This window comes from Carica papaya, chromosome 6 (genome assembly GCF_054855325.1).
Source record: "Carica papaya isolate Zhongbai chromosome 6, ASM5485532v1, whole genome shotgun sequence".
NCBI lineage: Eukaryota > Viridiplantae > Streptophyta > Magnoliopsida > Brassicales > Caricaceae > Carica > Carica papaya.
The window spans coordinates 37,359,686-37,384,860 of NC_142314.1; the positions used below are offsets into that span (position 1 = coordinate 37,359,686).

Below are 25,175 nucleotides of genomic sequence, written 5' to 3' on the forward strand. Positions count from 1 at the left end.
TTATATATATTTTATTTAAAAAGCTATACATTTTAGTTAATAACAATTACGGAAAAAAAAAAGATGATAGATTTAAAAAAAATATATATAAAAGATTATTTTCAGTACTTTTTTGTAAAATATTTTATTTTTTGTAATTATTATAAAAATTTATTATATATAGTAAATATATATATATAATTATATATAAAATTCCCATTAAACGAGAAGGCGAACTAACGTCACATGTGATAACAAGATCTTCTTACGACGAGCCAATCGCATCTACGAGCGCCATCTGTCCACGCGCCTTTATTTCCGTGATATTTTAGACCAATCAGGACAGGACACGTCGATAGGAGCCCTCTGCCGTTGGTTCGTGAATTTCACTGCTTTTTCTGTAGATTATGGATGGGGGCGTCATGATTCTCGAATTTTAAAAAAATTTAAATGCGTAAATTTTGTTTTTTAATTTATTTTAATTAATTTTTTTTTTTAAAAAAGGAGTGGTGATTAAAAACAAAAAGCAGAGAAAAAAGAAAAAAAAAAAAAGGGACTTCTCTCTCTCTCTCTCTCTCTCTAAAGCATTGGTTTCTTCACCACCGTTCGCTGGTATTTTTCTCTCTCTACAAACTAGAAATTTCCCACTTTTGCTCTCTCTCTCTCTCTCTCTCTCTCTCTCTGGAGGTGTGGGAAGTTGCAGGAGGAGGTGAAATCTAGGGTTTTGAATTGGTGAATTTGAAGGTTAATTGTTGAATTATCTAGGGGTTAGAGAAGGGACAGTCGAGGGGATCTTGGAATCTGATTGAAGAAGAGAGGGGGAAACAAGAAGAAGAAGGTAGAAGAGGAAGAGGAAGAGGAGAATGGACTCGGTCCCTTCGAACTCACACGGAAACCTCGATGAGCAGATTAATCAACTCATGCAGTGCAAGCCCTTATCTGAACAAGAGGTAACCCTTTCTTTTTTCCTTTTAAAAATTTTTTGGAATGTGGAGACTGTTCCTTCTTTCTTTATTTTCTTTCTGAAATTTACATTTTCGACCGGTTCTTGGGGTTTGGTATTTTCGGTTTTCGGATTTATTGGGAATATTTTGGAATAATTTAGTTAGTTTTTTTTTTTTTTTTGGTAAATGTTGGCGATCGCAATCGATTTGTAGGAGACCTTTTGGGTAGATCGGGAAATATTGTTGTCTTCTTGTGTTTTTTGTGTTTGCATATGGTTGATCTATAAACTAAGTGGGCGTGGGAGCTTTTTGGTGCTCGATCTGGCTCTGGGTATTGAGGGGGATCAAGAGATTTGTTTTAGATTTGATGGGGATTGGATCAGATCCGTTTTTCGTTTGTATTAGAGAAAACAGGCTAACTTTCTGTTCTCATATCTTTTTCCAAGATAGGCACTCTTTTTAACTATTTGCAGGTTTGACCTTGAAATGGTTGGACTCATTTGTTGGTATCTTCTCATATTATTGGATAAAGAGTGTAGGGTGAGATTTTGGTTAAGGTATGTCCTGGAATCACGGGCTTGTTTCCTAGCTCAATAATGGTGAGAGAAGTACAGGAATTCTTCCACTTAACGATGGGTTTCGTGTTGGTTACTACATCTAAGACATAGCTTTGGATTTTTATTTCTTTTGACATAAAAAGCTTGTGTCTCTGAGGGTGAACTTATATTCGAAATTTCCAAGAGTTTAAGCTTTGAAAGGTGTGTGGTTTAATAGCTAAAATTTTCCAGTTAGCCGTAGTATTACAAGAAAATAGAACCTATGACCTTGGTTTCTGTAGTCTACATGCTCCTTTCAACACCAATGATCAAATTACAGAATATCCACACTTGCATTCTCTCAACCACCACTGCAAGCAATCCATATCGATGAAAGAAGCAAGATACTCAAGAAAACCCATGTCTTTACAACGGCCTCATATCATTATATTGGACTGAATTTGTCACATTCACTATAGTGATCTGCATTAATAGAATCACAATCTACTTAGGAGGCTCGTGAGCACATAGGCTTTATTATATGCACCAATGAGTTAACCCATGAGACTATTATTTGAACAAAGTCCTGCGTGTACCAGTTCATATAATGGTTTCCAGTGTTTAAGCTTACAAGAGAAAAGTAACATCCAGACATGATATATTCAAACTCATACGGAAAACATAACCAAGACATTGGAAAGTTGAGCTACATTTGATAGAATATTTCAGTTACCAAATTCGAATTTTTTCCCATCCTTCTCTTCTTCTCTCAATGCAGTTCCTTCACTAAAGGGCGCACAAAACAAAAGAACTAGAACTACAGAGAGATCAAATTGTAGTAAGAAAATGCTAGATGATTGATTAACAAAGGCAATAAGAGAACACATATGCAGTAATTTCCTGTCCTCAACTATTCAATCTCAAAATCAATTTTGTTGACCATCAGATATGTCTTAGTACATTTATATTAAGCCGAAAAAAGTGACAAAGTATTAAGATATACCCTTACGTAGAACTGAAGAGAAGCTGAGACTTGCTCTAGCTCCTTTGCAAAGAAATTCTACGAAAATTGACTCTTTCTTTGCCTTGTCTCCATTCCCTTTTCATGTTTGCTTTTGCTAAGAAGAAAGAAGACTCTTCTCTTCTATCTTTTTTTTTTTGAAATCCTAGCCCCTGCAGAAGACAGGCTCTTTTCTCTGCCAGACTCCTCTTTTTGGCTTGATTTCTCTCTGTCTCTTCTTTTCCGTTCTCCCGGCTCTCTGATTCTCTTTAGAAAACCTAAAGCAGGCCCTTTTCCTTAGCTCTCCCCTTCCTTCTCTCTCCTAATCATGATCTTCATTCTATCACTCCTTGAACAAAAGCCTGCTGCTCTTGTGTGCTCTTTCTGGAATCCAGCTTGGATGTTGGAGCTTTGCCCAACGGACACTTTCCATTTGCTGCATTCCTCCTGCCATGCATGCTCCTCTCCCTCTGGTCATACACCTCTACACCATCATCTTTCCATTGTTTCAAGCACGTGAAGCCATCCTTCGCTGTCACTTCTCCCTTTTCTCCTTTTTGCTTGAGCGAGCTCAGACACATGCCTCTCTACCCTTTGCCTGTTGTGCTTCTCTCTCTTTCTTCGCTTATCATCTTGTCTGCTTCTTAAGAGCAGAAGCTGTGTTTGTCAATCAGAAGAAAGAAGTTTAAGATATTGACAAAAGAGGTGCCTCTGCGTTGTTTAAAGGGCTGGGTTGCCATGGTTGGTACAACTGAATTGAGATGGGTTGGTTGTGGGCTAGGCTTGAGATTGGTTAGTTAAGTAGTGAGAATGGGTTGGTTTAGGAAAATAGGTTTTTTTTTTTTTTGGAAATAATTTAGCAGTATAGGTTTTATACTTGTTATTTCTTTTTTAAAACAAGGTTTCAGGAAATGTGTTTTATTGGTTACGATGGTAACGGGTATTTAGTAAAATTAAGAGGTGCAAAATGGATTGGGTTCTTAATGACAAAATGGAAATAGGTCGAAAATTAATCAAACTCTCAAAGATTCCATATTAATGGATCAAACTTTTCTAATTTGTATATATTATAATATCTTTTGATTTTTTTCCTTTTTCCAATTTTTCATCTCATAATTTAAATAAACCGAAAATTTATACGCACAAAACTAAGGTATGACAGTATTGAAATTCACTGATTGAAGGAGCTAGTTAGAAATTTTTCTACCACATAAAATGTCAAGAACAAATCTTGTGAGGTTTGGCCTGATTAAGGTTCTCTATTGCAATCATGTGGTCTATGGAGCTATCTTTGATAGGTAGTTATGGAATCAATTTCATCTTTAAGTACTTGCCCTTAAGTTCCCAGTTATCAGCACTCGAATAAAGACAGCATGTCTAGACATATCTATTTCCATAATTTGGTTTTGTGACTGAATATATGGTAAGGATGGGGTGTCTTCTCAATTGACAAGAACAAGCAAGGCTGTGTTTTCAAAGCTGTAATGAATCTGACCTTTGTTTTTAGAATTTTTAAATCTTTGGCTTTGTTGCACTATGCTGGAGCTTGCAACTGGTTTTTCTGGTTTATTTGCAAAATTTTATTGTTTGTCTCTAATTTTTTGTTTTTTTTTTTTAAATTTATTTATCTTAAAACTTTGTTTGCTCTGGCTTAGGCTTTCTTGTTCTGATTTTTGTTTTGTGCTCTAGGTAAGAAGCTTATGTGAGAAGGCAAAAGAGATATTGATGGAAGAAAGCAACGTTCAGGTTTGGTTTTGTTGTCTTTTTGATTTTTGTTTGTTGCTACTAGTTGGTTCTGTTATATCTTGAAAATATTTCTACTTGTTCACATAGTCTTTCCATCCCACAACTATATCTTAGTTCAATTTTTCGCTACATGCTAATGTTTAGTGGGTTAACTGGTTAGGGCTGTCAGTAACATATAAGTGCAAGTGCCTTGAGCTTTTTTTGGTTGAATTGTTCTCGGTGTAGCAGTTAAGAACTATATTTCCATGGTGTGCCTTCTGTTGCAATTGTTGAAATTTCTGCTGTCAAAGGTGATTTTGGACTTTTGGGCTTCTACGAGAATTAGTTGTCTGATAAAGGTTTAGGTTGAGCCAGAGCTGCATTAACTAACTCAGTCTCCATATACCTAAGAGAAATGCCATACTGTCACGCATTCTTAGCTCATTTCTTTATAGGGACAACAATCTTCCTCCAGGCTCTTAACTGCAGACCACATATCTAAATCTCTAAACTAGCAGAGGATTTCACGAGTGGTAAGACTGGCTTGGCAGGTGTTTCTGCCTTTTCACCAAATATGATAAAGAAAAGAATAGTCTAAATTGTTTATTTTTCTTTCTAATCTCTTTGACTTTTGGCTTGGAGTGATTCTTTACCGTAATGTTGTCTCCTTGTGTTTGTCTTTTTTTTTTTTGAGAGCCTTGTGTTTGTCTTCTTTACTTCCTGCATTCTAGGTCATAGCCCTTTGTACCCGTCATTTGGATCTTTTCATTCATTTTTATTGTTTGTAACAATAAGTGTTAACATATAGAGTGCTATCCTAAGTTTATGTGATTTCAGTTCTAGATTTGACCTGTCAGTTATTGCCATTAAAGCAAGGTATTGTATATGCTTACTTTCAGTTGCATCTTTTGGGCCATTGCTACAGATACATAATTATGTCATGCTTTTCTTTGGGTGTAATCCTTTCTATGGGCCTACTTTGGTTCTTTGGTGTAATCCATTCTATGAGCCTACCTTGATTCTGAAATGCAGTAAATTCTAATTATTTTCTCATTATTAATTTCCTTTATTCTGTAAACTGCAGCCTGTGAAAAGCCCTGTTACAATCTGCGGTGACATACACGGGCAGTTTCATGATCTTGCAGAGCTTTTTCGTATTGGAGGAAAGGTAATGTTTTGTTATGCGATTTTGGGGTCAATTGTAGATATGTTAATTGACTTGTAAATCTTTTGTACATTGGTTGGCGCCCCCTTGGTGCCTCCACTTCAATATATTCTACACTTTTATCTTAAAAAAAATGTTCTGTTATGGCCTTTTGTGTCCTAGTTGTGTTTGCTGATGAAATATCAATGCGCTTGAGAATGTTTTGGAGATGTAATTAAGTAATTATTTGTGCAAAGTAGATTTTGTGTTAGGTCTTATATTAAATTTTACACTTTTCAAGTTGGGTTTGCTTGCAATGCATTTAATGCATTGTAGGGTGTATTACACATTTTAGTTTTCAGAATAATAATATACGTGCAATTTCTTGGCCAGTGTCCAGATACAAATTATTTATTCATGGGAGATTATGTTGACCGTGGCTATTACTCAGTTGAAACCGTAACAGTAAGTGCAAGTTATTATTTTATGTTATTATCTTTTTTCTCTTTCTATTGGAATTTATGAATTTGTTTTGTTGGATTATATTGTTACATGAAAGAATGTCTTTCTATATTTTGGAACTATTGTTGTCTTATTGCTTCTTAGACTTGCAAGTGACAGTACTTTTATTATTAAGGAAGTATTCTAAACCTTGGCGAAAAAAATTGGAGTTAGTTCTCGTAATATAAAAAAGAGGAAGAATAGAAGTAAGGGATTTATGCTTTTTTTCGCCACAGATTTTGTTCATTGGTTTTTGAGTAGTGTTTGTGGAGTTCTAATGAGGAGGAACTAGTGTGAGGTCCAAACAAGTTGCACCTTTGTTGAAGGTTTCTTTTTATTTCTTAAACACTTGCTCAAGGAATTCTCGCTTTCAATTTCATTTGATTGGCTCTTCCACTTGCCATGTGGCATGATTACTATTCTTAAACACTCGCTATAATTTTCAGCTTTTGGTAGCATTGAAAGTGCGTTATCCACAGCGGATTACTATTCTTCGAGGAAACCATGAAAGCCGTCAGGTCTGTAAGCCCCTTGTTACTTTTTCTTGTAGTGGACTTCAAATAAGTGGAATTATTCTTATGCTTGTAGCTGTTTATCAAATTAAGTATATTTAGAAGTATTTTATTTTCGCTATCCTCAGTATATGGTTTATGGTTTATGGTTTCTTGTCCATGGTTTCTCTTTGGTGCTGAACATATACTTGTGTTTCTTATTGCAGATTACTCAAGTTTATGGGTTTTATGATGAATGCCTAAGGAAGTAAGTCTATTAGAATCATTGTTGTTCTTTTGATCATATTTAATGCAATGAAGATAATCTATAGCAGAAGTTTATTTCCAAAAAAAAAATCTGTAGCAGAAGTTTTCCACAAGGTCTTAGTTGCTGTAGATTGTTGTGTTCTTTTGTATTTTTCTTTTTCTGTTTTCTGATGAAGGTTTTTTTTTTTTTACCTTGATGAAGTTTATTTTGACTGGTATTTGCTTATTAGGAAAAACATTTTAGTGGAGTTTGCAGAGACTGCTTAGTTTGAGTATAAAATGGGCTATCATATATAGCCTGTAATTGGAATACCATTATGGAATTTGGTAACATGTTTTTTAATTTTATGTGAATGTATTTTCTCTATTTCCTTCTCAACTTTGAGGTTCTATTTATGAATCCTTTACTCCTATTTTGCAGGTATGGGAATGCTAATGTTTGGAAGATCTTTACAGATCTGTTTGACTATTTTCCATTGACAGCGCTGGTTAGTGTGATTTTGTTAAAAAAGTTCGTGTTATTGTTAATCATGAATATAAGGTTTGCTGGTTGAGAAAACAAAAGTCATTATTTGAATAATTTTGGATGATGTTTGCCATATAGCACGTCTTGATGAGTGATAATGCGTACTCGTTTCCCTTACTCTTTTATACTGCTACTTTTTGTTGAATAAACATGGAAACATCACCTTGGAAATTTAATTACTTTCATTAGTACTTTTTGTCTCAATTTTGTTCTCTATGGCAGTGCCAGTGCTAGGATTCACCAATTTATTGAGCTGGCTCTTAAGATTGTTTACACTGGTTTAGTGGCTTATATCATAAGTGTATACAGTGAGGGAGGATCATATATGTTTACTTCTTTCTTGTAGGTTGAATCAGAAATATTTTGTCTCCATGGTGGACTCTCTCCATCCATTGAAACCCTTGATAATATACGCAATTTTGACCGAGTTCAGGAAGTTCCTCATGAAGGCCCTATGTGTGATCTTTTGTGGTCGGATCCAGATGATCGATGTGGGTGGGGTATCTCCCCCAGGGGTGCTGGATATACCTTTGGCCAGGTATTGTATTTTCTTTTTATTCTTCTTTATCCTCTTAAAAACGTTGTTTTTCTTTTCCTCATTGGAGTGCTTAAGTGTTTTTTCTTTCCAGGACATCTCTGAGCAGTTCAACCATACAAACAACTTGAAGCTGATTGCTAGGGCTCACCAGCTTGTTATGGAAGGTTACAACTGGGGTCATGTAATTACTGTACCCAAACTGGTGGCTTTTTGTTTGGCATTGCTTTTCAATTTCTGATGACGTTTGTTTTATTGGTTCAAATCATTTTGACAGGAGCAAAAGGTTGTGACTATATTTAGTGCACCTAACTACTGTTATCGCTGTGGAAACATGGCTTCGATTTTGGAAGTAGATGACTGCAAGGGCCACACATTTATTCAGGTCTCTGTCTTTATTCTTGTATCTGGCTTCCCCACCTTCACATAAGCTAATTCACATTGCCAATGCTTGCTAGAAATGTGAAATGTCCTAATCGTTTGGATGGTGGCTTGAAAATTTTGCAGTTTGAGCCTGCTCCGAGGAGGGGAGAGCCAGACGTGACCCGTAGAACACCTGATTACTTCCTATGATTCAATCAGACGTTGAGTTGATATATTCCCGGTGGTCAGTGCTTGCTGTGACTGGTCTACCAGTTGAGGGCTATCTCAAATTTAAGATAAAGAGATTTTATAATTTGGCAAAAGGTACGTGGGTCGGATGGGAAGAAACATTTAGAATGGATGGGGGTATGGCTTCCTTGGCTTCTGTTGTTGTCCTTCGTAGAATTATGCTGGGGTTTCCACAAGAGGAAGCTGTTGCTGGCGAGGACGTAAAAGCAAATATGGACAATTTCCAGCGTACAATGTGGCAGTTTTACGACTTCTCTTTTGATTTTTGATTCTTGTTCCTTTTTGTTCCTTTTGTAGGACGGCTATTCTGATGTTGGGGTTCTGTAGAGGGATGACAAGGAGTTATTTTTTTCTGAAATTTCATCACTGAGTGTTCTTATAATTCTCCACTTAAGTTGGAAACAGCTTATCGCTCTTTTATATTAGCATTTTTTTTCCCCCCTTGTTAGAGTTTTAATGAGATTGGATTGCTGTTTTGGTGGCAGGCAGGACTTGAGTTGCCTTTTAGATTTCATGTTAGGCCCCTCATTATTGTCATAATTGATTGGAAATTCGAGAGTATTTGTTAGTAAAAATTTATACATTTATTCATTAGGCGAAACGATTATAACACTTCCTTATCTCGAGAATATACATAATACAGTAATACAAATTCTTAATGAAGGCATGAGAAGTACAAGGCAGAATTCAAATGTGAATAATAAAATCTTGAATTTAATATGTTGGTATGGCCTCTGTGAACCAGAAATTTATAGGGATGAGTACACATAGTATCATTTTAATCACACATATGAATCAGAGTCTTGGTTTAGTACACAAATTGTAGAGAGGGTTGAAGAATCAAAACAGAGTGGGGGCTGGGAAAGCTCTGGTGTATGCTAATGGCAGCATTAGCAGCTTCTCTGTCTTTCCAACACAAGCTCTTCTTGTCAAGTTATCATATCCGTTATCCTCAATTGCATCCAGTATTTTCTTGTACAGTAATAATGATGACCATACCTGCAATGTGTTATAAATCAATCCCTGAACAGAAAATCTCATCTGGGTTTCCCCTAAAATTATCAATTCAATCATAGAATGCATAAATACACACACACACACATATATGTATAGTATGCATGTGTACATTACCGGCCAGCGGCTAGCCTTGTGAAGCTGTGAAGCTCCATCCTCTGCGAGTTTGAAGTAGAATCTTGCTCTTTTAATCTGCTCTTTCATGAACTCTCTCCATCTATCACTAACCTTTCTTCCGAACACATCTTCATCGCATAGTCCAAACTGTGCAAGCTCATCTTGTGGAAGATAAATTCTCCCTCTTGATGCACTGAAAAAAAAAAATTAATAAATTATCCGTTTTTTGAACTTTTGATATTCAGAAAAAAGTTTGAACTGATGAGAAATTTTCGAACTTCAGACTTACTCCTCTCCAACATCTCTAAGAATATTAGTAAGTTGATTTCCGATTCCCAAATAGAGTGCTGAATTGTATACAGATTGAGCAGGAAGTTTGGATTCTTCTGCTATTCCCATGATTGGAACACTCATTAATCCAACAGTTCCTGCAACATAGTAGCAGTATAGATACAGCTCCTGGAAGTTGTTGTACCGGCTTTTCCATGTATCCATTCTCATTCCTTCTAGCATATCCTTAAATGGCTGCTGGCATAATTGAGTGTATGTTAGATCAAAATGGGAAAATATTGTTTGCCAAAATCAGAATTTTAAGATGAGGAGAGATTTGGGAAATGGCAAAGAGCACCTTAATATCTAAAGGAAACTTGAAGACAGTGTCTGTTAATGCAACATCAAGAATGTCATAAGGGCGTCCGTTGAAGATATCTTCGAGTCTTTCTTCCCATCGATCGAGAACTGCAGAGCTTAAGTAATCTGCATTTGGCCCATCTACTAGTTCATCCGTTCTCCTGCACCAAACTGCACCAAGAAGAAAACAAAACAAAACAAACCATTACGAATCTAGTATTCGAATTCCAACTATTGTGACTTCAGCACAAAGTATTGAGAGCTTTTGCTCAATCCACACTTCGTCTTGTGAATTTACATGTGGGAAAAATATATTAGTTTACGAGTTATATGTTGAATGAAAATTTATACCATAAATTGCCCATATAGCTCTCTGTCTTTCTTCTGTCATCAGCGAAGTTCCTATATCAAGAAAGCAGACTGGACATCAATCAAACTTAAAAAAAACCACCAACCAACTTGTTTCTAGATGATGGGTTCGAGTTAAATTATGTATTTCTGTATATAATCAGCAAAAGATTATACCGTGATGAGTGTGTCCGTGCCACCTAATTAATAAAATGTATATATTTCTACTGAAACAGATTTGAACAAACATAATGAAGAAATTTTGAAGTTATAATCTCAGAAGCTGAAATATTGTTTCTTAGTTGAAGAATAAATGAAGCTAGTGGTACCTAAATAGAATGTCTTGGCATATTCTGCACAAATGATTCTACATCTTTCATAAGCTTCATCAAGAAACATAGGATGAAACTGTGGACTAGAACAGGCATCTTCCTTGGCTGTGCTGCTCCTCTGAGATTGTTTTTCCACGATTTCACGTACTCGTTGATCAGCTTGGGGAATGCCTTTTTCTGTTGGTCTATGCAGTACTAGTGGTTTTGATACTTCGGGTTCTGCAATCGCTTGAGCTCTCGTTGTCTTCGTAGCCGAAAACTTCTTATATTTTGGCCTGCCATTGCTTGTGATTCTTATGCAAGGCTTGGCTACAAGTGACATTGTTGAAGCACACATGGGTTTTTGCAGAAGTCTTCAAATGGGTTTTTGCAGATTTGGAAGAAGAAATCTTTAGTAAAAGGACTCAAAACTTTAATTGGGAAATTTCTGATTAATTCTTATTATATCCTATAGATGTATGTATATATATATATATATATATAGTGGGTAAAAAGTTGATAAATTCCTTTTTTGTCATGATCAGAATCTTCCCATTTCATCATTGTAACTCCTAAGTTTTTGCTTTTATGTGCTTGTCTCTTGCATTGTTAATTGAGTAATACATATGGGCAGAAACATACAAATCTAACTCAAATAAAGTTAAAATCCCACATCGTTTAGAGCAAAAGCCATAATGTACTTACTGCCTAATGAAACTAAACTCTCTACATATCATTTTCATTGGTGTAATATAATCACTGAGGAGACTTCAAATAATCCGGAATCAAATTGTTTTTATTGATTGATTTAGTCATTTTCTTGGCGGAATATATATACTAACAATCGAAATACGATAAAAGAACAAATTCGTATACTATCGTAACTCGATTATATATATATTGACAATCGAGATGTTACGAAAAAAACGATTTATATACTAACAGTAATCCTTGTTTTTGTACACCAACATAACTTGTAATTGAGAAAGTTTATAAAACTAATATATTATTAACTAGACTACCCTAATGTATATGTATATATCCATGTATGTGTGGATGTGTGTATATATATATATATATATATGTTATGAAAGATGCCAGATTTGTCTATTGTGGTAGATAGTGTATATGCTGTTGTGGGAAGTATGTCTTGTTGTGCTAGAATCTTCATATGTTTTGATGCCTTCTCCAATCAAATCTCAAATCTGTTTATTTAAAATAACAAAAACCAGAGAAACCAGCTTCATTGGACAGATGAAGAACATGTGAATTCTGTATTAATTAATTAATTTTTTTTTTTTTTTTGTCTGTGAGCTAATGGCTTGAGAATCAATTAGGGCTGCAGCTAACCAAACCTTGAAGGTGTCATCAATTATGAAAATTCACAAAGAAAAAAAAAATTTTACGTGATTATTCGATAAAAGAATTAAAACGAACGAGTTACGATTCGCGATGTTTGTCGACTCAATCATTCTCAAAGTGTCTAATAATTAGACGCGAACGAAATTCGTTTTACACCAACATGTTCGATTTCAAATGGTCAAATAGTTATCGATCTGGGATAATAGATGTCAAAATTTTGATTTAGTTTTTGTTCAATTATGGTATAAAATTAATTACATATATATACACGAGATCGGTTGAAATTAATTTTTATATATTTTTTAATAAAATATATTTTGAAAAATTAGTAAACTAATATATGTAGTTTACTATTTAGTTTGTCTTGAATCCCAACCAAGCGTTTGTAGTCCAACGGTTAGGATAATTGCCTTCCAAGCAATAGACCCGGGTTCGACTCCCGGCAAACGCACAAAGCTGTTTGACTTTTTTCTTTTTTGGGTCAAAGCTACTAACTTTTCTCCTTAAACCGTTGACTGTTTATTAGATGCCTGCAGTCCAGATAATTAGCTTCTAAACAAACTTTAATTTCTTTTGATTTTTTTTTTTTTTTCAAAATTTCAATTAATTTCTTTTTTGAAAAAAATAATTTGGGTTGTAAGTATCATCTTTCTTTACTGGCAAAGCTCAAAGCTTTAGAGTTCAATGTACTTTCTGCCTCATCATACAATGCTTGTAATATGATAAACATGGAGTGATGAAGGAGAGAAGAAAGTAATAAGAGTATGGATTGAGCTCCTTCCTTTGTGTATATATATATATATATATACAGAGAAGAAATGTATGGAGAAGATTCATACATGTGAAACACTATCATCATTACACTTTTAGCCTTTTTAACTTTCTAAACCTATTCCAACTCCACTCAAGAGTACATCTAACAGATGAGGAGAGGAAAAAAAAAAAAAGTATTATCATTTGTTCTCTTTCAAGTTCAGAGTCATGGGTTTGAATGCTGCTAAAACAACAGCTACTTTACATGCCAGAAATCCCATCATTCCTCCCAACACTTCTTTTGCTGTAAACATGACTGTATCATCTCCTGTACTACTACCATACTTCACTGCTACAACAGAAATTGCAATCGCCAGCGCCAAGCTCAGTAATGGGCCCTTGAATCCTCTAATTATTTGATTATCATTCTCTTCGTTGCCGGGTATCTGTAGTCCATCAACAGATCTTTGCAACAGCAACAAATACAGAAATCCGGTGATTCCACCAATCAGGAATGCAACCCCAGAGCCTTTCCCGAATGACAGGGATGAAATAGACGTGCCAACAAATACAAGAATTGCATCGTAAAATAACAAAGACAGCTTCAAATCTGCGTACTCCTTCATGCTTTCCTCGTTGGATAAGGTTTCATTTGGAGAGGTTGATTTTGAAGCGTTTCTACGCAACAGGGTGAGAGGGTCGATTCCGGATGTTTCAGTAACAAGCGATGGTGTTAATTCTACCATGGATACTTCACCTCCCTCTCCGAGCAAAAGATCATCAGTTTCAAAGTCATACTGGAAACGAACATACACCGTTTCCTTCCTACCATTTTTGTTCAACAAATTTTTAGATGTGTTGAGGATGGTGAGGCTCACGTCTCTGAGTCTCCATTGACCTGACCTTAGAAATAGAAAAAGAGTGAAGAGATGACAATTATCAAATGACCCAGTTGAAGCCAGCGATAAGCCTACAAAATGGGCTATTCACGCATTGAAAATATCATCTTTCAACAGATAAGGAAACGATATAATGTCGTATCATCTACTATAATTCTGCAACAGTTTATTATCTCAAAAAACAAAACCCTGCAACAGTTGATAGCTAGTAGGATGAGAGCAGAGAAAACATAATGGCTTTCAATTCAAATTTGTTTTTTATGAGAAACAGTCAGCTGCAATTTTCTAAATAACTGAAGCATTCCTTCAGGAGGTGTATTTAAATGGCTAGTAGAACAGTGTCTACCAGTTGGTATATTGTGCGGACATATTTTCACAATAAGAAACTAACCTGATTCAAGGCTGACCCAAACAGCTTTAATTTTTCCTAGTTTTGGTCCCAAGAAGGTGAATTCATCGACTGACCCCCTTTGGAATCCGAGTCTTTCAGGATCAACCGATTCTGAAGAATGATCAGTCACTAGATTTGCAGGAATTCTCTGTAATACCGAGTCTCCATTTTCATCCATCAAGCAGAGAAGTACTCCAGCGCTTAAATTGCTCAGACTAGAGCCATAGATGTTACTGGTCTCTAACTTAACCTTAAATAAAGACTGAGATTCATTCAAATTAAAACAAGAGAAACTCTCTTTTTCTGACTTTCCTGTGCAGACTTCTACTTTCGTGGCTGGCAGAAGACGCAAAGGTTTAGCATAGCCCTGAAAGTCTGAAGCGAAGATTAGTTGCCGTTAATTGATAGTGTTACTCCTACTCATGATTTGAGATTCATCAATTTAACAAATGGGAGGTTCAAATCTTATACGAGAAGATAGGACTATATATATATGATTTAAGTGCTACAATAATATCGATTTATTGAATTTTCTTCTTTCATCTATGGGCATAATGATAAATTAGACAAGAACACAAGTACGCCATTGGCTACAGAATGATCTCCAATAAACAATATCTTAAGCTTATATTTGATTCCTTCCATAAATACAGAATTTTTGAATAATATTGCAAAAAGGATAAAAATATCATTTTGCTAAATTATCCGTGTTGAACTTGATATTGATATAGATTTGAATAATACTCGGTAGAAAAATGAAACAAAAGAAGAAACAAATTAACTGGAACAAGAGCTCCTATTTCATCCAAAAGACTTCAACTTGAACTCTTTACATATTTGGATGTTACAAACCGAAAGAGAACATGAAATGAGAATAAAAAGAAGAAGGTTCAAGTGAATAGCATAAACTTATGAGGTTTCTTCATGTAATCCTGAAACAAATTCTCACGTATTCGCTGGCATTTTCCACCAAGGACATGAACCACAACTCAGGATAGAAAGAAGGTTCGAGGAAACAAGCAAAATCTAAAACAATTTCTTCATGCAACCCGAAACACATTTTATACTTGGCTGGCATAAGCAGCACAGTTAGGAAGAGCTTGACAATCTAATCGGAATCCTTTTCCCAACTCTCAAGACATGACTGGTTTCGGTTCTGAGGTTTTATGTTTATCACATCAGGGGAAAGGGAATCCAAGGCTACATCAGTATGTATCTCGTGAGAAAGATTATAGCTTTGCTGCTTTTGCGGCTAGTCTTGAAAAAAAGGATTATGGAATATATAATTCAAGATCCAACACTAAGATTTTCCATTAAAAAAAACTCAAGAATATAATTAAAATATAGAATGGTTTCATCTCACTCTTTTCCATTAGTTCGTATAACCACAAAACCTCAATGTCGCAAGCAATTTCAGTCCTAAAATAGAACTCCAGAATAATCTTGTGTTATATAATCAATACCCATCAAAAGAATTAAGTTAATTAATTGGTTTCCACCCATTATGCACTCCGTTTATTCTATCCATTTATATATTTATTATAACTACTCAAACTTCTACTTAATCCAAGAGAACAAACAGCAAACACCAACCAACTAATCAACCTCAGTCATAAAATGATAGTTTGGTTGCCAAGAAACCACGAGAAAATAAACTAAAGCGAGAAAGGAACTGATTAATTTCTCCTTGTTACCGAGAAATGAACAGAGAAAAATACCCAAAAACGAGAAAGATAATTCAAAATCATATCAACAAGAAGTGAGCAACTCTATACCAGAGGGAGTTTGATACCTTGAAAATCAGATTTTTTGGAGTAGATCATAACACCCATACGAAATCGACCGAGTTGCCATCGAATTCTTTTTCTTAGATGAACTGGGTTTCTCCTATTTGCAGCGAATACTGCATGGGTCAGGGAAACCGACTCCATTTCCACTACCTTGAAATGCAGTTTTCAGAGAGAGAGAGAGAGAGAGAGAGAGAGTTAGATTTTTTCTTTATATTTTTTAAGTGGTTAATATATTAAAAAGTATTTTCTTCAATTTAAATTTAAATAGAATTATAAAAACAAAATTTTAAATTTATAATTTTCAAACAAAAATATTGTAATATCTTACTATATTGATTAAAAAAAATAATTTAATTATTATTGGACGAACTAAACATAAAAATTTTGAAAATATTATAATATTATAAGAGAATTTTAAAATTATTTATTATTAATATTCTTTTTAATAATTATATTCATAAATATTATTATTAGTTTACTACTATATCTAATGATTCATTATGGTTATTATAATATAGTTGTATAGTTCATTGCGGTCAGTTTCATTCCTCTTTTACTTTAGAATTTCACATGCGTTGTGAATTAAATTATATTTTCTAAAAAAAAAGAATTTAATAATTATTAAATGATATAACAAAAGATATAATAATTTCTTAATATAATTTACTTTCCAAATATAGAAATTTGGAAAGTAGGTGTGTGATGGATTTGAAAATTTGGTAAAATTAATACAACTTGTGAAAATTATGTAAAAAGAACATTATTTTCTTGTTTTGTTAATGATAAAATGTTGCTTTTGAACATTTTGGTAATAAATGAATGACTACTTTTGAACATCAATATATATATATATATATATATATATATATATATATAATATTACAAAGTGAAAAAAAAAGTTAATTGAAGTCTTTGACATAATAGATAGTAAGGGAGGAAAAACATATGAGATAATATATAATATCAATGTTTCATAATAGATAGTAAGAAATAATGAATTCGACTTTTACTTTCCATAAATTATTTTTTAAATGAATGATTGTTATTTTTATTCATATTTTTATAAAATTTGGAACTTGAATTGGGTTATATATTTTATATATATGTACTACTTAATTATTAAATGTAAACGTTATTGTTAAAAAAATACCGGTTTAACTTTTTATTTTTAATATACAACTTAACTTGTAAATATCAGATTATGATATAGTATTTTTTGTGATAATTTTTTGAAAATGAGTTAAAAAATTTGAAATTTGTTATGAAAATAACCTTAATTATTTTAATTTTTAAACTTTGAAATATTAAAATTTCAAAATTAAGGCATATAGTGATTTAAATTGGATTTAAACCGTATAATCTTTCAAATTAAATAAATATAAGTTCATAATTTTTTTTAATAATAAAAATATTATTTTTCAATAAAAAAAGCACGTGATGATAAGGAATAAATTCAATATCATTTTTCGTCTCTGAGTCTTTTCAAGTCCGCTTAATGAAGTAAAAAATATATCTTCTACAAAATGATCTTTTTCTGATTTTGCATTTTCTTCCCAGAATAAGGAAAAAGTTAATTTGCAGATTCTCGAAAAATCTGAACTATAAAAGATTATTGTATTTCAGTCTAAAAGTAACTTTCCTGATCCTCACTCACTCCAAAAAAACTTTCCTTATTGTTTCTTTCTTTTTTGTTCTTGAAAATTACATCATTATCTTCACAGTTCAATCCATGAAAATCTACAATTCTTGACTAATAATCCATTTCTCGAATCTCCATCACTGTTTCTGTCCAATTCGCCATATGGGTGGCGCTTGAATTGCTCAAAGAAGAAGAAGGAGAAGCAACTAGAATCAGAAACTAGAGGTTTCCATTCAGAGATTTCACCCATCACCATTAAAGCTCCACAAAAATCGCCAAACACTATTCAAGAATTGCCTGTAACAACCACAACGACCACCATACCCCAACTGTTTTTTATAAATGATCTTTTTTCGATTTTGCATTTTCTCCCCAGAACTAGGAAAAAGGTACTTTGCCGATTCTTGGAGAATCTGAACTAGAAAAGATTCTTGTATTTCAGTATAAAAATAATTTTTCTGATCCTCACTCACTCTAAAAAGACTTTTCTTACTGTATCTTTCTTTTATGTTCTTAGAAATTACATCATCATCTTCACAGTTTAATCCATTAAAATCCACCGTTCTTGACTAATCATCCATTCCTCGAATCTCCATCACTGTTTCTGTCCAATCGGCCATCTGGGTCACGCATGAATTTCTCAAAGAAGAAGGAGGAGAAGACAATAGAATCAGAAACCAGAGGTTTCCATTCAGAGATTTCACCCATCACCATGAAAGCTCCATAAGAATTGCCAAACACTATTCAAGAATTACCTGTAACAACCACGACGGCCACAACACCACCAGCTGTCTTTTACAAAATGATATTTTTTCGATTTTGCATTTTCTCCCCAGAACCAGAAAAAAGATAATTTGCAGATTCTCGGAGAATCCGAACTAGAAAAGATTCTTGTATTTCAGTCTAAAAGTAACTTTTCTGATCCTCACTCACTCCAAAAAAACTTTCCTTACTATCTCTTTCTTTTCTGTTCTTGGAGATTACATCATTATCTTCACAGTTCAATCTATGAACATCCACCATTATTGACTAATCATCCATTCCTCGAATCTCTATCACTGTTTCTGTCCAATCTGCCATCTGAGTCACGCTTAAATTGCTCAAAGAAGAAGGAGGAGAAACAACTAGAATCAGAAACCAGGCGTTTCCATTCAGAGATTTCACCCATCACCATGAAAGCTCCATAAGAATCGCAAACACTATTAAAAAATTGCCTGTAACAACCACGACCACCACACCACCAGTTGTCTTTTACAAAATGATCTTTTTTTGATTTTGCATTTTCTCCACAGAACCAGGAAAAAGGTAATTTGCAGATTCTTGGGGAATCTGAACTAGAAAAGATTCTTGTATTTCAGTCTAACAATAACTTTTCTGATCCTCACTCAAAAAAAACTTTCCTTACTGTCTCTTTCTTTTCTGTTCTTTGAAATTACATCATTATCTTCAAAGTTCAATCCATGAAAATCCACTATTTCTGACTAATCATCCATTCCTCGAATCTCTATCACTGTTTCTGTCCAATCCGCCATCTGGGTCGCGCTTGAATTGCTCAAAAAAGGAGGAGAAGTAACTAGAATCAGAAACAAGAGATTTTCATTTAGAGATTTCACCCATCACCATGAAAGCTCCACAAGAGTCGCCAAACATTATTCAAGTATTGCATGTAACAACCATGACGGCCACCACAACCCAGCTGTTTTTTATAAAATGATCTTTTTTCGATTTTGCATTTTCTCCCCAGAATTAGAAAAAAGGTAATTTGCAGATTCTCGGGCAATCCGAACAAGAAAAGATTCTTGTATTTCAATATAAAAGTAATTTTTCTGATCCTCACTCACTCTAAAAAGACTTTCCTTACTGTCTCTTTCTTTTCTGTTCTTAGAAATTACATCATTATCTTTATAGTTCAATCCATGAAAATCCACCGTTCTTAACTAATCATCCATTCCTCGAATCCCCATCACTGTTTCTGTCCAATCCGCCATCTGGGTCGCGCTTGAATTGCTCAAAGGAGGAGGAGAAGCAACTAGAATAAGAAACTAGAGGTTTCCATTCAGAGATTTCACCCATCACCATGAAAGCTCCACAAGAATTGCCAAATAGTATTCAACAATTGCTTGTAACAACCACGATGGCCACCGCACCACCAGCTGTCTTTTACAAAGTGATTTTTTCCGATTTTGCATTTTCTCCCCAGAACAAGGAAAAAGATAATTTGCAGATTCTCGGAGAATTCGAACTAGAAAAATATTATTGTATTTCAGTGAAAAAGTAACTTTTCTGATCCTCACTCACTCCAAAAAAACTTTCCTTACTGTCTTTTTTTTTTGTTCTTGGAAATTACATCATTATCTTCACAGTTCAATCCATTAAAATCCACCGTTCTTGACTAATCATCAATTCCTCTAATCTCCATCACTGTTTCTGTCCAATCTAACATCTGGGTCACGCTTGAATTTCTTAAAGAAGAAGGAGGAGAAGCAACTAGAATAAAAAACTAGAGGTTTCCATTCAGAGATTTCACCCATCACCATGAAAGCTCCACAAGAATTGCCAAACACTATTCAACAATTGCCTGTAACAACCACGATGGCCACCACACCACCAGTTGTCTTTTACAAAGTGATCTTTTTTCGATTTTACATTTTCTCCCCAGAACAAGGAAAAAGATAATTTGCAGATTCTTGGAGAATCTGAACTAGAAAAGATTCTTGTATTTCAGTAAAAAATTAACTTTTCTGATCCTCACTCACTCCAAAAAAACTTTCTTTACTGTCTCTTTCTTTTATGTTCTTGGAAATTACATCATTATCTTCACAGTTCAATCCATGAAAATCCACTATTCTTGACTAATCATCCATTCATCGAATCTCCATCACTGTTTTTGTCCAATCCGCCATCTGGGTCGCGCTTGAATTGCTCAAAAAAGAAGGAGGAGAAGCAACTAGAATTAGAAACCAGAGGTTTCCATTCAGAGATTTCACCCATCACCGTGAAAGCTCCACAAGAATCGCCAAATACTATTCAAGAATTGCCTGTAACCACAAAACCTCAATGTCGCAAGCAATTTCAGTCCTAAAATAGAACTCCAGAATCATCTTGTGTTATATAATCAATACCCATCAAAAGAATAAGTTAATTAAATAGTTTCCACCCATTATGCACTCCGTTTATTCTATCCATTTATATACTTATTAAAATTACTCAAACTTCTACTTAATCCAAGAGAACAAATAGCAAACACCAACCAACTAATCAACCTCAGTCATAAAATGCATGACTATAGTTTGGTTGCCAAGAAACCACGAGAAAATAAACTAAAGCGAGAAAGGAACTGATTAATTTCTCCTTGTTACCGAGAAATGAAGAGAGAAAAATACCCAAAAACGAGAAAGATAATTCAAAATTATATCAACAAGAAGTAAGCAACTCTACACCAGATGGAGTTTGATTCCTTGAAAATCAGATTTTTTGGAGTAGATCATAACACCTATACGAAATCGACCGGGTTGCCATCGAATTCTTTTTCTTAGATGAACTGGGTTTACTGGGTTTCTCCTATTTGCAGCGAATACTGCATGGGTCAGGGAAACCGACTCCATTTCCACTACCTTGAAATGCAGTTTTCAGAGAGAGAGAGAGAGGGAGTTAGATTTTTTCTTTATATTTTTAAAGTGGTTAATATAAAAAAAAAAGTATTTTCTTCAATTTAAATTTAAATGGAGTTATAAAAAATATCACTTCATTTTTATCTTATTATAAAAAAATTTATTTATTTTTTAAGAAAATAATCGAGTATTAAACTCATAAATCAAGCATTATAGGTTTATAATTAATCTATAATATACTAATAAAATAATAAATTTTATGCATCGATTACCATAATTTATAATATACTAATAAATAATAAATTGTATATTTTTAATAATTTTTAAATTTATAAACAAAAATATTGTAATATCAATTATAATATTACTATATTAATAAAAAAATTATTTAATTATTATTAGACCAACTAACCATAAAATTTTTGAAAATATTGTAATAACATATAATAAAATGTATAATTCAACAAAACGTACTTTATAATAAAATGAAGAAAGATTATGTTTATAATTGAACTTAAAATTAAAAAAAAATGGTTTTATAAGTCTCAATTTTTTTGAAAGATGAATTTTTTGGTTAAAATAATTCACATCCAATTTAATTTTATTTAAAATAAATTATTAGTTTTTTAAAAAAGGTCATGAGTTTATATATGTTTATTATTATGATTAATTTTTATTTATCTTTTTAGTATAATATAATATATATAAACTATATATTAAATAAGAGTTGAAACTTAAATTTTATATGTAATCTAAAAGTCGAGTAACTATTGATTCACAATTAATTTTTTGTTAGTCCCCACAAATTTTGTTGTTGGAAGACATTGTTCTTGTAGTGGGTCATCTACTTTGTCTTTTCAAATTATTAGTTAATTATATTTTTCTAATATTGTGACTTTCTTGTTATTGATAATTAATTAATTGAATTAAATTAATAATTAAGAATTAATTATGCGAACCCAATAAAAAAAATACAAACTTTATAGGTGAAATGAAAAAAGAAAGTTATTTTTTTTCTTTATATGAGTTGGAATACTTAGTTCGAGATTTGAATTCATACCATTAAATGAATCTAACTTTAGTGCCGATACGGGATCCACCTCCACCAAGTATGATGAAAATTAACTGTGATGCTTCAATTGATAATTATGGTTAAACAGACGCAACCATAGCATAGACATGAAGATGAAAGAATCATGACCGTTTGAATGCAACAAATTCTTACTATAGCCTCAGTTGAAGTAGCAGAACTTCGAACCACAATCCTTGATAAGGACTTAGCAATTGCTCGGGAATTGTAAGATGGAATAATATAAGGGAACTTTAAGATTGTTTACCATTAATATTTTGTTAATTATGTATCATCATAGTTTATATTACTTGTAAAAGCCCAAATCTCCTACTGGGGATTCCGAGCGTGTAATTCAGAAATAGTAAAATAAATAATACTGAAATTTATAAGTTAGTGGAAACAAATAGATTTTAGGATTACATTTCTTGCACAGTTTACTTAAAATGCCTAATAGAGTTATGAGAATGCCTTTGAAACTTTAATAGAAAAAACATAAGAGAAAACAAATATAATTAACTCTATACGAAACTGACGCGGAAGAGACAATCTCTTAATTAATTTCTTGCTGTTCAGGATCTGGATCTTGATCGTCCTGATATGAAATTGTTAATAATAAAAGGGTGAGTTACACTAGTTCAATAAGAATATCAACACCTGACCAGTAATACAGAAAATCAAAGGGTCGTAGAAAATATAAAACAACCAATAGAGCACATTCTTAATAAAACTCGAATGATAATACATTCATCACTCATTTTACTGAAAACATTAATATTTTCTCAACTCACCTGTAAATTTTTAAATATCATTTATTAAGGTAAGGATAAGAATAACAACCTACAATACGTATTCTAAAAGACAGATAACAATTAACCTTACACTATTTTTCAAAATTATATTCCTTATAATATTTATCCCTATCATTTTGCTTTTCCTTTCGTTGTCACTGGGGGTCCATAGGGATCCCCACTATACGTTGACATAAACACTCTCTCTAGAATAAAATAGTTTTTCCCATACTCCGTCCAATAATGGACACCAAAATACACAACCGCCTCAATATCTTGTCTGGTATGAGCGTAATTTAAACAATTCTCAATCTCTTTCGATATGAGACTTCTCAGCCCCATACGACTTATGGTAACGTTCACGGTAAGATTCACCATATGCACCAAGTCCATACACTCTTTTCTAGGACACCCGATAGGTCCCTTTTATTCAACATCATTAATTCACACATATCTTTTCTTTTATTTATTATTTAACCTTAAAAGACACGTATATCTATATTCCAAACAATTCATGAGTACGAAATTCATATATTTGAGTACATAAGTGAAATAAACATGTATTATACCGATAGAAACATATTATACACACAATAAAATGACCAGAAAACATAGATTTAAGAAACTTTATTATATTAGCTATAGATTTAAAGCGAATAAGTTAAAGTAAACAGAACAATGAATAGATAACCATAATAAACAACTGAAAAAATAATTACTGTAATTAAAACTCAAAACAGATATAGACAAACCAGTTACTTACTCCATTGACAACCTGTACTTAATTAATTAAAGGACCACCAATTAACTGAAATTTTTATTTATTATCAGTTTAGTTTCAATTTAACCATAACATGAAAAATGGGTGAGAAATTCTTACACTAGGTCGGTGTTAAGAACACCACCTTTTCCACTACGGCTTCTGACAGTTCTCGGTTCTTGAATTTCTTTAGTTTTTCTGCTAAGATCGAAACTACAAAAAAATAGTGTGAAAATATGCGAGAAATGACAAAAAAATGATAAAAATTTCACTGAGGGATCAGATTGGGGTTCCGGCGCGACGACATCGTCGTGCTCTGCTGTCTGGTCCTCCTTCTCTGGCTGCTCCTCCTCTCGGTCAAACTGGTTTTGGTTGGTTCTCGCTAAAAATCTATTTAAATCATGGTTAAAAGGTATTTATTGGCAAAAACAAGAGAAAAACATAAGCTTACCGGCGATTTCAATCCTCTAGTGCGATGGCTCGACCTCATAGTTTGCAGTGGTTCTCAGTTCCCCTGTAACAAAAACAAGTTATATGGCTAAGGGTGGAGAAATAGAGAAAATGAGAAGAATTTTTGGCTTACCAGAGCATTTTCGGCGTTCCGACACAGTGGCGTCGGCATTCCTCCGGTGGCTGGGTCTCCTTCCGACCACTTCTCTTCTTCTTCTTCAGTTTGTGGGTGTTGGCTAGGGTTAGGATTTCAACGAAAGAAAGGTTTAAACACATCTCTTCGATTGATCCCAATCGTCCATGCTTGAAAACGTGACGTGCGGATGGCACGTTTAATTGAACCTATTTAGAAAGCCAATCTGGGTCGTTCATCCGGGTTTGCATGTGGTGACTCTACATGCGGTGACATGAGTTGTTCGATCAGGGCCTATTTGGGGAATAGATCTAGGCTGTTCGTGCGTGCGTGAGTGAACGTGGATTGTTCGATCGTCCTGGCACGCGGATTGCTCGCGTGGAGTTCGTGCCAACGTGTCTGCCACGCAATGCTTCCTGATTCGCCGTGTTGTTGACGCGGTTCTCCTACGTGGCTCAGTTATTTTAATTTACGAAGTGGCTCTATTTTTCCAGATTTATTTCAAACGTACCCTCCCTTTATTTACAGTTTGATCATAACTTCTGAAATTTGTTTAAAAAACGTTCAAAATACATATTTCTAAAAAAAAATAGTAAATGTAATTAAAAATTAAAAACTCTTTTATTTTTATTATTAGGAAAGACGTTAAAATTCAAAATTTCGAACCTAATTCTTAGATTCGGGTGTTACATTACTATTAGACAACTTTTTATTTTTGAGACAACTTTTCAGTTTATTATTTAATAATTAGATTCACAAATATTATTATTAAGTTACTACTATATTTAGTGACTTGTTATAGTTATTATAGTATAGTTGTGTTGTTCATGTGCTATCATTACGTTCA

General features: G+C 33.6%; 3 protein-coding genes and 1 non-coding gene across 5 annotated transcripts; 2 read left to right on the top strand and 2 right to left on the bottom strand.

The window, feature by feature from the left end:
• The first annotated feature begins 488 nt into the window (after window positions 1-488).
• On the top strand, window positions 489-8,744 carry LOC110809543 (serine/threonine-protein phosphatase PP2A-2 catalytic subunit). 2 transcript variants are annotated; one of them, XM_088206334.1, is made up of 12 exons: window positions 489-591; window positions 745-929; window positions 4,149-4,205; window positions 5,269-5,352; window positions 5,722-5,793; window positions 6,276-6,347; window positions 6,548-6,588; window positions 7,009-7,075; window positions 7,460-7,651; window positions 7,743-7,832; window positions 7,926-8,033; window positions 8,156-8,744. In XM_088206334.1, exons 2-12 carry the CDS (start codon window positions 843-845, stop codon window positions 8,219-8,221), a joined length of 936 nt encoding a protein of 311 aa, XP_088062460.1. In that variant the 5' UTR covers window positions 489-591; window positions 745-842; the 3' UTR covers window positions 8,222-8,744. The 2 variants fall into 2 exon arrangements, 1 of the variants encoding a protein (XP_088062460.1); XR_015812813.1 differs by lacking the exon at window positions 489-591 and having other exon boundaries at window positions 598-929; window positions 8,156-8,335; window positions 8,558-8,744.
• A 282-nt stretch (window positions 8,745-9,026) lies between these two features.
• LOC110809535 (phytoene synthase 2, chloroplastic-like) lies at window positions 9,027-11,129 on the bottom strand. Its single transcript, XM_088206333.1, has 6 exons — window positions 10,699-11,129; window positions 10,373-10,423; window positions 10,020-10,192; window positions 9,681-9,916; window positions 9,392-9,584; window positions 9,027-9,259 (listed from the first exon to the last, which is right to left on the bottom strand). Exons 1-6 carry the CDS (start codon window positions 11,036-11,038, stop codon window positions 9,101-9,103), a joined length of 1,152 nt encoding a protein of 383 aa, XP_088062459.1. The 5' UTR covers window positions 11,039-11,129; the 3' UTR covers window positions 9,027-9,100.
• Window positions 11,130-12,421: 1,292 nt separating this feature from the next.
• Window positions 12,422-12,493, top strand: TRNAG-UCC (transfer RNA glycine (anticodon UCC)). The gene has a single exon. It is a non-coding gene; the product is annotated as a tRNA-Gly (tRNA).
• A 292-nt stretch (window positions 12,494-12,785) lies between these two features.
• On the bottom strand, window positions 12,786-16,086 carry LOC110809512 (Lipase/lipooxygenase, PLAT/LH2 family protein). The gene is made up of 3 exons (XM_022035372.2): window positions 15,878-16,086; window positions 14,086-14,460; window positions 12,786-13,693 (listed from the first exon to the last, which is right to left on the bottom strand). The coding sequence occupies exons 1-3, from the start codon at window positions 16,014-16,016 to the stop codon at window positions 12,996-12,998; spliced, it is 1,212 nt and encodes a 403-aa protein (XP_021891064.2). The 5' UTR covers window positions 16,017-16,086; the 3' UTR covers window positions 12,786-12,995.
• Window positions 16,087-25,175: the final 9,089 nt, after the last annotated feature.